The sequence below is a fragment of the Arvicola amphibius genome, chromosome 2, assembly GCF_903992535.2.
Source record: "Arvicola amphibius chromosome 2, mArvAmp1.2, whole genome shotgun sequence".
NCBI lineage: Eukaryota > Metazoa > Chordata > Mammalia > Rodentia > Cricetidae > Arvicola > Arvicola amphibius.
In genome coordinates, this window is record NC_052048.2 from 41,341,102 (window position 1) to 41,353,458 (window position 12,357).

The 12,357-nt window shown below is 40.7% G+C and overlaps 1 protein-coding gene across 1 annotated transcript in view; it reads left to right on the forward strand.

Moving 5' to 3' along the window:
• Positions 1 to 1,777, forward strand: part of Il5ra (interleukin 5 receptor subunit alpha) — a 34,171-nt gene extending 32,394 nt beyond the window's left edge. Inside the window, exon 11 of the mRNA XM_038321003.1 lies at positions 1,161 to 1,777. Coding sequence (XP_038176931.1) covers positions 1,161 to 1,247 — 87 coding nt within the window. The 3' untranslated portion in view covers positions 1,248 to 1,777. The remainder of the gene's footprint in view (positions 1 to 1,160) is intronic.
• Positions 1,778 to 12,357: the final 10,580 nt, after the last annotated feature.

Sequence of the window (12,357 nt, forward strand, 5' to 3'; positions counted from 1 at the left end):
TGGCTTTGGGAGTTCACTGTGACTTGTACCACCATACTTGGTAGGAATGCTCAAAGTCATGGGCTTGGAAGACAGCAGTCATCCTGGAGCTGTTGTGTTGCCAAACAGGCTTTTGTTCCTTTAGACTGGCTTAGAGACTATTTTACAACATTCAGTAGACAATTAACATTTTGGTTCTTATGCCAACTATAAGTAATATAAAATATGTTATTCAGGAAACATGTCTGCTGTGTTTCTAGGATTATGCCTAATACATAGCATCATATCTAAAATGAAAGGAGTGTTAAAAACTGTTGAATGAGAGAAATAGTATGATCTTTTACAGGTGATATCTAAAACATAATTTCTAATTATTACTGGCGTTATGTGTTATATTCAAAATTAAATTAAAAACAAATGCTCCAAAGATTTGCTAGAATCTTTTTTTATCTTTTTTGAACGGGGTCTCCTATAGTGCAGGGTGGCTTCAAACTGGATATATAATTGAGTATTACCTCCACTTTATGATCCGCCTGCCTCTGCTTCCTAAGTGCTGAGATTATAGACACGGACATCTATACAGGATTTATTCAGTGCTAAAGATGCAAGTCAGGGCTTTTTAAATGCTAGGCAAGCACTCTAGCAATTGAATTTACCTCTAGCCTCAAATCTATATTATTGCAATTGGTGACTGGAATATGATGAAAATATTTTAAATGATCACAGCAAGCTGGAGGGGCACCCCCCACAGAGAACGCCTGCCTAATATGTACAAGGCTTTGGGTTCAGTCCCCAAAACAACAACATCATGACCCTCCAAATACAAAATATACTTAAAATATTATATGATATTATAAAGGAAAAAATCATAGACCTGTGCAAGGGCTAAGGGGATATATCCTATTGGCAGAACATCAATGAATTTTGTAAAGCTAAAGCTGCGTGTCCCTGTTACTTTATCACGAATGTAGAGAATAGTTTATGTGTTGGAAAGGACTGAAGAGAAGCAGTAGGGTATATTTGGGAGATACGCCGGATTTTTTTTCTTCTTTCCGCTTATTTTTTTTTTATTTGCTAAACATACTATTGTTATTTAAAAGTTACTTCAAACCAATTAAAAAAAAATTAAAGAGATGATGTGTTCTCTGAAAGAAAAGTAAGAAAAATACTTTGTTTTGCAGAAAGCTGCTTGGAATGAAACCAAAATTGAAGTTGTAAGTTGTGTGGAAGAGGCTGGGTTTGAAGTCATGGAAAACTCCATGTTTTAATGGCATCGTGATATTCTGAGAAGAGTTCACATAGGACTCCATGATAAAGGCAAGGACTGATATTTCTTGGCAACGAGGAATTTCAAATGAACACACAGCATGCAATTTGACTGCGAGGCAACAAATCCAGACACATGAGTCTCCAATGTCTCATCTCCTCAAGTGTACACATCTCATCAAACCACCTGGCTCACAGCAGGACAATGAACGCATCTGAGCAGGGCACCTCGTTTTCCCACCCACAGTATATAAAGTATCACCCGGCCTGGTTATACAGGCCAGTCTTTGCAATTTGCATGACTTACCTTGAATATTTTGCACAGGAGACAGTTTTTCAAGCTAATATCACACGTTAATTTGGTTTGAGCTGCCAACAGTAGCACTTTCAGCTACAGTGATGGGAAGAAACAGTGGAACCCATCCAGAGTGAACCCAAATTCAGGACTGTCTTTCCCGCAGCAAGTAGAAGCTATCACTTCATGGTGCTTTTCGCCTTCGAGTTCTAGAATACTTTCAAGAACTGTGTCTGTGTATTGGGGTGTGGGATGAAGCGATGTGGAGCCGGAAACAAAGACTATATCCAGTTCTATATGCCTGTCTCAGGAAGCATCCCAGCCAAAGTAACTGAAATTACTAAGTAACTAAGACATCACGCCTGGGTCTAAGGAGATGGATGGCTCAGTTGGCCAAATGCTTGGTGAAGAAGCATAAGGACCTGAGATTGGTCACCCAGCACCAAGGAAACAGCAACAAAATAGTGCAAGCAGCACGAGCCTCTGATCCTAGTGCAGGGGAAACAAAGATGAGAGGCTCCACGGGAACTGCTGGCCGCTCAGTGAGAGAGCCTGTCTCAAGAATTTAAGGTGGAAAGTGAACCCCTAACACCAGCCTCTGGCCTATATTCACATGTTCACACATGAACACACACACACACACACACACACACACACACAAACTAAAAATATTATGCCCCATTAAGAAAGAAGACAGGAGTTTGTTGAAGGATTACATTTTTCAAGGTTTTTCTTGGTACTATGGAAATAAACAGAGGGTGATTGCTAGATCTAGAATGTACTTCCCAAAGAGATGGTTGATGCAAGAGCCTTCATGGCGACTTGTTGGTCAACTTGTTTTTGTTCAACCTTATTCTCTTAAGTTAGAGTTTTCTTTTTTTTTTTTGGTTTTTCGAGACAGAGTTCTTTGTGGCTTTGGAGCCTGTCCTGGAACTAGCTCTTGTAGACCAGGCTGGCCTCGAACTCACAGAGATCCGTCTGCCTCTGCCTCCTGAGTGCTGGGATTAAAGGCGTGCGCCACCACTGCCCGGCAAGTTAGAGTTTTCTATAAGTCATCTCAGTACACATTATAATGGTATAGAAATGTATTCTCTCAATGTCTTCATATATGAGGCCGTATTTATAAGCTTTTGTGATGGGCAGTGGGCTTGAAGTAGAAGCAAGCACAAGTATGCTCTGGGAGGAGGAATAGTTAGTAGTAGAGAGGACCCTAATGGTATTGATTTTACATAGTCCTGAGGCGAAGAGCTTGAGACAATGAAAAGAGATGATGGCACTTAAAATCAATACCATGGACCACTTTTTTTTTATCCTTTATAGAGCTGGTTTAGTTAGTTTAGATATTCTGGGTGAGGTATCCAAGGAGTACCAACTATCTGTTACATGGTTTTTCTGATTTAGCGTATAACCGGCAGAACAGTCATGGACATCTGCCAATACTGGACTTCTCCGAGGGTCAGAGCATACTATGGCAGGTTCTCTGCTCTGTCTCTCTGGTCTTCACAAGTCTGTGCTGTGCCACAGTAATATACATTGTGGCCTCCATATTAAAGATACAGGAAATGGGGATGGGAAAGGTCAATAGCCAGGAAAGGGCACAGCAATGAGCTGTATATCACACTTGGCAGACTGCAGTAACAGAGGAGACTATCACATAAAAGCTAAAGTTGGAGCCCTAGAGAGATGGTTAAAATCACTTAACTGTTCTTCCAGAGGTTCGTGTTTAATTCTGAGCAACTGCACGATAGCTCACAACCATCTGTAATGGGATCAGATTCCTTCTTTTGGTGTGCATGAAGACATAGCTCATAAAATACATGGATAAATAAATCAAAAAAGAAAAAAATGCTGAAGTTGGCTTTAGGGGTCTGACCAGGATGTCGAGGCCCATGGGAATGTTACTATAGTTGGAAAAATTTATATTTGGCCAACTAACTGGCCAACAATCTATGAAAAATGGTGCTAAAGTATCTCTATAAAGGGAGTCAAGAATTTGCATGGTCAACAATTCTCAAGTAAGTCTTATGCTGCTAGTGTGCAAACCACACTTTGGTAAATTGATATGAACATCACAAATTAAAAAGTGCCTAATTAAAGAATAATGGATGGAAACAACCAACTCTAAGAATTCCCTGTCTCTTGTCCTGCCGGGCAGTGGTGGCGCACGCCTTTAATCCCAGCACTCGGGAGGCAGAGGCAGACAGATCTCTGTGAGTTCAAGGCCAGCCTGGTCTACAAGAGCTAGTTCCAGGACAGGCTCTAGAAACCACAGGGAAACCCTGTCTCGAAAAACCAAAAAAAAAAAAAAAAGAATTCCCTGTCTCTTGTCTTGCAAAAGAAGTCTAGAAACACCATTTTGCCATTTTGAAAACTTATCTTTACTCAAGAAGGTTGGACCAGAAGAGGGAGCTGGGGCAGTGCCCTCATACAAGGCCAGTTGTTCATTTTGAGTATGTGCAGTTCTCATTTGAGAGAGGCCTCCCTAGACCTAGTAGCCAATAATTTTCTGGGTTTTACAGGATTCCTGTCCTCCACCCCTGTGCTGGTGCTAGCATCTTATCTTGGTGTGTGTAGAAGAAGCAACATAAAGTAGTTCATGTGACCTTGTCAGCATGTTGTGGACTTACTCTCCTTGATTTTTGGATTGTGACAATCATTCTTTGGGAACTCATATCCAATATTATCTCTTCTATGAGGCTTCAAAAACAGTTGGTAGATCATGTCTCTGGAGTCTCATTGTGAGCCTTATGTATTGGAAGATGTACCCAACAGTTTAGCTGCCTCCCTGTTTGATCATGTACTCCAGGGGCATTAACATCCTGCATGCAAGATGCATCCTTTTATTTGCAGGGTCTAGAGAAGTACCTAACCCTTAAGAATTACATATGATTCTGGAACTGGAGAGATGGCCCGGAGGTTAAGAACACTGGCTGCCCTTCCAGAGGATCTGGGTTTGATTTCCAGCACTCATATGGTGACTCACAACTATCTATAACTCCTGTCTCAGGGGATTTGGGCCCCCTCTTATGATTTCTGTGGCCACTAACATGCATGTGGTACACAGACATACATTGCAAAATCACTAATACCATTTTAAAATATATATATATATATATATATATATATATATATATATATATATATATATATGGTTAGTGAGCCAGCTAATGTTCTCGTAGCCCTGGCACAGCACTTTCCATATATTTAAAATTGAGCTGTATTTAAGAAAGATTATCAAGACCTACAGTGCCATAGAAAGAAGGACAGGTATCTAATAGGAATATAACGGGAGTAGCCAGAAGAAACCCTGTAGCCGATGGAAACTGAGGTCACAGTATTGATTTTGCTAGCATAGGACAGAGAGCCACCTTCCTCTTAGATCATTCACAGCCACAGCATATGGACAAAAAATGGTTCTTCAGGATATCCTTTACAATGAAGAGCTTATTGCAACCTCTCTCTTTGGTACTTGTAATTCACAGTGAGCAATACACGGGAGTTTGAGGCGACTGGGGAATGAAGCTTGTCTGCAGCAGGCAAACCACGCGAGCCTCATTGATATGCCTTAGGCCTCAAACTATTTAAGCTGGCTGGGGAAGAAGCCACTTGGGCAAAGAGCATCTTGATTAAAAATCTAAACGGTTTCGAGGTGAGACTCGTATGTGTCAGGACCATCTGCTAGTGGAATTCAAAACCTGTAGGTGCTAATTTGTTAAAGATAAAGCAGACTGCTGGTGAGAAAGAAGAACTATAAGCAACCTCTGATGGCTGGGGAAGGATGATGAGCCGGATGGAAACAGGACATAGTGTCACCCTAAGGATCTTTGTGACAAAAGCTCTGGAGCTGCTCCTGCTTTCATGTCCCGTAGTGGAGTTCCAGGATGCAAACTTTTTCAAAACACTTTGTTTAGAATTTCATATTGAGTTAAATGACAATTTCTTCCTTTAGCATTACCCTGTGCTGGGGAGTAGATGTGAACGTAATGTGGGTCAAGATAGGAGTCCATAAATGGCAATGATTTATTTGAATCTATGTTATCAAAGGAAGTATCTTTTTAATTTCCCCCTCAAACATTCCCCCTTCTCTGTTCCCACTCCTGCTTTCACCATCCTTCACCTCATTTTCAGGACCTCCAGGATTTCCTTTCTCTTAAAGGCATTTCTTCCTGTATCACTCTGTCCAAAAACCTAAAAGATGCTTCACTAAATCAAAGCTCATCGTATCAAGTAGTCCACTGTTACCTGGCATCTCTGTAGTGCTCCAAAAAAAAAAAAAAAAAAAAAAAAAAAAACTGTGTGAAATCCAACCTCTGTTCTGGTCTGTAAGCATCAAGCTGTCTTTCCCTTCTCATGACTGCTTAAGTTTTCTCCGGTGGAAAATTTTGCCACATTGAAGTCTTTAATTTCTTGCCTGATTGACATGTCCCTGTATGTTTGCTAGATGCCTTCTGTTTAATTCTTATTTATTCTTATTTTGTTTCTTATTTATTGTGTAAACACTCTGAGGCCAAGAACAGTTCCTTATGTGCCACTATTTACACAGGCCCTCAGTAGGAACTGAGTGGTTGCTGAGCCGAGCAAGACTAAGGAGACAGAAACATTCAACAGATATTTAGAGCTCTAATTCAGACTCATATATTAAAAGCTGTGTGATTATGCCGAAAGTGAAGCAACCATCAAATAATGTAGTAAGAATTCACAGTGGACGTCCCGTCCCTCACTGGATCTGCAGACAGCCGGCTGCGGGCATCACTGCATGTGGGCACTCAGAGTACCCAAGTTCTCACACTGTGCGGAGCTCCTGTGCACTGGGCACTTCCCCCGGCTTTATATTTGGTAATTAGCACACGTATCAGGAACACAGAGTGCCCGGGTGTGTTAAGTTGAAATTCTAATGTGCTTTCATTTTTCACCTTGAGAATAGGTTATTAAGTTCATTTCTTTTTCTCGAATTAAAAGCAGAGATTGGTCCCTAACAAGCGATAAAAATGCAATGATACATAAACCTAAGAGTAGGAGGAGGATGAGAGAGAGTGAAGAAAGCAGGAAAGCGACCAGAGCTGTAGCTGAACGGCGACTAACTTAACCATCTCCGCTTTCAGCACTCTGTGGCCTGCTGCTGCTTCACTTCTGACGTAATACAACACGTACATGGGGAAGGCTGTGTCCTTGTAGTTTTGTTTTTCTTTCGGAAAATGGATCAGTGGGCTAGATTTCACAGGGGGAGCTAATATTTTTCTTTTACAAAGCTTCATGAACCCCAAATATGTTACCTCACGGGTGTGGTTCCTCTCCAGCATGTTCGGAAGACAACCAATTTGACAAAATGTTTAATCCAATAAAAAGCCATTTTATTCTGAGTTATGTTGACAAAAACTTGATTGTCCCCCCGAAGTTACCTGTGTTACTAATTGGTTTCACAGAAAAACAGAGGTGCAGGATTTTTGTTCCTATAAGCAATGTCCATATTTTTATGCCATAGTTTAAATATGTGTGTTCTTTGCTCTTCTCCACTAAACTATGAGGAGGGGAGTCTCAGTCCTTATATCTCCATTTCTTCAGTGCCAGCACAACACCCAGCTCTTACCTGTTGACTGCTCAATAAAAAGAACAGCTGTACTCAATGAAATTGGTAGTTACTTGTTTTCAGTTACTTTGTTTTAAAGATTGATAAATCCCCCCCCCCCCCCCCAACTAGCTGTATGGCTCATATTCTTGGGAAGAACATTATTTGTGTATCTCTTTAAAATATTTCTGGAATTTTCTCCACTCCCTTCTTACCTCCTTGCCAAATAATTTGGCTTTGGAAAGATCTTTTTGCCTTAATATTCTTTTGGTGGCAACTGTAAGAGGACCTTATACACCAGTTCTGGCTCTCACAAGGCAGGGCACTCACATATCCTTGCTTGCATACATGTATGCAAGCAAGCACTCATGCACCATCCAAGGAAGAGAAGAAACAGGCCAATGAAACAGTGCTCCAAATAGCAAGCCTTAGGCTTCCACCACAGAGACATTAATTTCAGACATTTGAAAGCCCCTGGAAATTTGTAATAAAAATTACTGACTTCATAGGGTTCATTGCATCTTCTTCCCTGCAAGACTTAGTACATACAGGGGAGCATCAATAAAATTTGTATTTCAAATAAATATTGCATGTAACACACTTACTCTTAAAAAGAAGGTTATTCATTCATTTTCTCTAAATCCAAGTTTGACCAGACCTCTTTGATTTTACTTTGTTCCCTGATCTTGCAGTACTACTATGATAGCTTAAGTGTGAAGGGCTCGTATTACAAATACAAGTGAAAAACACAATTTGCAATAGAAGAAAGAGAAGCAGCCCTGCTTGGCCTCTTTGGAGTTAAAAAAATTTACCACACAAAATGTAGTAAGGAGCGGCTAGCAGGCCTGCTTTTTGTTCCAGCCGGCTCCCACACGGCTAGCTTTACACCCGAAATAATTACACGGAAACTGTATTCATTTAAACATTGCTTGGCCCATTAGTTTCAGCCTCTTATTAGCTAATTCTCACATATCTTGCTTTAACCCATATCTAATAATCTATGTAGCACCACGAGGTGGTGGCTTACCAGGAAGATTCTAACATATGTCCGTCTTGGGCCGGAGCTTCATCGCATCTGGTTCAGAGAGGAGAGGCATGGTGATTGCCAAAGGCATCTGCCTCACTTCCCTCTTCCCAGCATTCTGTTCTGTCTACTCCACCCACCTATGTTCTAACCTATCAGGCCAAGCAGTTTCTTTATTAATTAACCAATGAAATCATCAGAGGCCTGCCCACAGCTCCTCACTACAACAAAATCTGCAGGAATTTTGTGTATTTAGGAACTTATCCCAGCTCTGGTCAATTTCAAAACCAACACACCAACACATAACCTCATCCTCATAAAGGCTCACTATTTAATACCTTATCTTCCTGCTGCTTTTTAGATACTAATATATCATCTATCTATCTATCTATCTATCTATCTATCGATCTATCATCTGTCTATAAATCTATAATCTATATACCATCTATCATCTATCTATCGCCTATTTATTATCTACTTGCTTCCTTTCCTTCTTGTTATTAGGACATTAATCTATCACTTGTCTGCCTGTCTTCCTTTCTGTCTATTATCTCTCTCACCTGTCTGTCCATCTCTCAGTCATTTATGTATCTTTCTTCTATACAAGGCTATAGAAATCTAGTGTTTGGAAGGGGCCCTAGACCTATGCCAGAAACATCTGAATTCCTGGTCTTGGCTCTGATGCACATGGTACATTTTTAAATCTCTCAGCCTCACTTCTTGTGTGCAAAAATATGGAATGATAAGTAGAAGCCCAAACAATCACCAGAATGATCTACATGGAGACTACTACACACCACTAGCATGGCTGACTGTTATTCACACCAAATACATCCCTTTGGTCACAACATACTCTTTCAGGTTCCTGGGATTTTCCACTCACATTCCTTCTGTGCCTACATTATTGCCTGGTGTGCAGAGAGTAGTTAATAGTTCTCTGTTGAATATAACTTGCCCCACTTCATGGACCTTATTTTCTCCATCTTCTTTGAATAGTGGTATTCTTTTGCACCTGGCCTTATTCAGAACAACTCATTACAAATCCTCACCTCAGATATGGTTTCCTCTCAACTCAGTATCTCCCTCTTGGTTGACTTAGTGTCCTGCACTGTCCTCTAGCTGAATTTAGGGGTCTAGGTTCTGGCGTAGCTTGTCTTTCTTAATAAATTCCTATGACTAGGTATATTATTTTAATATGAAGCCTTTCCCAGTGTGCCTCATGTGTTGAATTCCTGGCTCCTAATTGGTGGCACTATTTTTGGAGGTGGTAAATTTAGTTGAAAGGAGTGGGTCACTGGGCGGGGGAGTATGCCTCTAAAGGTTCTGTGTGGTGCCCAATCTCTCCTTCTCTTTGTTCCCTGTCTGTGATGAGGAAGGCAGCACATTTTCCACCTCCATTAAGAGCCAAAATAAATATTTCCTCCCTTCAATCTGTCTGAGGCATTTTAGTCACAGTTGCATAAAGTGAGGTTAAACCACTATGGAGTGAAATGTACTGAATCAAGAGTTCAGTTCTAATCCTGGCTTTATAATGGCCTATGTTACCTTGGGCTCCAGGTCATCCTATTTGCATCCATTTCATTAATGAAAATGGTAGAAACTCGTAGCATGAAGAACATTCTGAGAGTCATAACAATTAAGTATTGGCTGGGTATGATGGTACATGTCTTTAATCCCAGCACCTGACAGGCAGAGACAGGTGGATCTCTGTGAGTACCAGGTCAACGTGTTCTACATAGTGAGTACCAGAACAACCAGGGTTAAGTAGAGATACCTACTCAAACAACAAACAACAAGGATTAAATATCATATGAAGTTTTTCACTAAAATCCTAAGGCATATTTACATTCACACACAATTTGTGTTATTCCTAAACGTGGAAAGAATGTATAAAGCAAATCCAGTTGACAGACACAGGGGCTGTCATGTTTAATCACATCCATATTAAATACCTCAGCCTTACAGTTTCTAGACTTTCAGATCTATCATGTGGTTGACCTTTCTTTCTTTTTTTAAGGCTTTTGTCTGTGTGACCAGTTTTATTATAACTCTGTTAATCTCTATCTGACCATAACCATGAGGATAAAGAACAGAGGCCAATTTTGTTTGAACTGTGAACTCTCCTGAGTATTGCACATTTACACTTGAATTGTGGAATTTGGACATTTAATCTGCATGGTCCATTTAGCACAAGGGTCAAAGGGGGTCTGCTCACACACCGGGCAGCCTGCCTTGCACAGAGTGATCATAATGTGACAGAGGCTTGGGAGCCACATGGAATAGCAACAGATAATGCCCCTCTGTTGACAAATGAAATGATTTAAATCCCAGCTGCAGAGGGATGGCTGTCAGAAACAGGTACTGATCATGTGCTCTGAGCAGGGAGGAGGGGAGGACAGTTCAGAACACTATGGAGAAACTGAAGGTGATTTTGTGGAAAAATTGGGCATCTGAATGAGGAACTACTGCCTACCTTATTTTCTACAAACATTGATATTGATATTTAGTATTAGTTTATATTCTTTTTATTGCAGTAAGATGATTAGATCTTATAGATTTTGATAAGCTCCTGCAATAACTAATTTATAAAAAAATCACTAATGTTTGGAGAGTTGTGTATCTAGAACATCCTACAGATGGTCCAAAGTAAGAATTTGTCAGAATGTACCCGAAACTGTGAGAATCCATATCATTAGCCTTTGGCTTAGGCTGCCCTTGTGAGACCCTAGGGGCAGGTGTTGTGTGATAGAATAATGCTTGTATGTCCCCAGTTTGACTAGAAATACTTAATTTTAAGAGCCATATTTCAAGTAAGTCACTATGGTTGACCGCATTCTCAGTGAGAACCCCCCCAGTACTCATTTATAAACAGGAAATACAGTCAAGTCTTGAAGGTGGATGTGAAATAAAGGTAGGAGGGTGACAGTCTAGTACAATAAAAAAGTCACCTGCTAGTTAATATTGCATAAATCCCACAATCCTATGACATTTAGTAGTTAATTATGGGCTGCTTATATAGGTAATGTTCCTTGAGTGTACTGGTAGCAAAGCAGGGAAGGTAAAAAAAAGTTTGGAACAGGTTAATCAGGATTTCAATAGTCTACTAGATGTAAAAATAGCCACAGTCATAAAAGCTCATGGTAGCGCCTACGTTTTTGGCTGGAAGAATTCAGTTCTTACCTGAGAATCAAAGTTCATTGCCTACTCTTCCAGCCCCACAGAAAGGTACTGCTTTGTACAGAGGGCTTGTTATCGCAGTAAAAACCAGTTAACCTGATGGGATCCAATTACCTGTCAGGGCAGAATATCTTTTTTTTTTTTGTCATACAGTGAAATCATAGGTGAGTGACATTCAAAAGAACATGAAAAGATTAAAGAAAACAAATATTCATAGTGTTCTTCCCTTGAGAATAGCCCTCAAAGAGGGGCAGACCCCACCTGATTGTAAGGCTGGGGCTCATTTCCCTTGGTTGGCTAGACATAGAAAGTCTGTTGATTAGAGCCTCCCAGTACCCATTCTTTCATCTTCTAGAGACATCATTCCACTCATGGGTTAATACACTGTCCCTGGGAGTGAAGGCTTGGTGTGAGCAGGATGATCAGTGCTTGTGCTCCACATTGATCAGACACTCCCTGAAGAAGTGAGGAGTACACTGAGCAGAAGGACATCAAACCCAGAAACACAATTGATTTATCTTTTAAACCGTACACCAAAAGGACCTGGCAAGGTTTCTATACTCCTGAGAATAGCCTGGTGCTTCCACTCATCAAGGTTTGGGTCTCTGGTATTTCCTGGACTCCTGTGACGACCCTGTGAGATGTTAACTAGTTCCTTTCTGTTTGGTTCAGTTAGGACACTCGTTTTTGTTGCTTTCAAACAGTGGCCCCTACCCACAATAACCAGGGAAACCCTAACAAATCGGACAAGTTTTGGTGAAGGTGGCGCTTGCCAAACTCTTCAGTCCAGTTGGTTTCTGCTAACTCAGGGCATCACTGTCAGATGATAAAGCTGAGAGATGAAAAGAGTTCATCAAAGCATAACACTAGAAGCCACTGGCACTTTCCAGAGCATCGCCAAAGTAGTGACACAGTCCTTCCTGCATGGTTTGCTATATAGCACACAGGCCGACAACTGATGCAAAATGCTACTTCAAAGACCCCTTCAATCAATTCATCAATGAGTATTTATTGCAAGGCACTGTGCTAGGCACTATGGAGAGTACATGG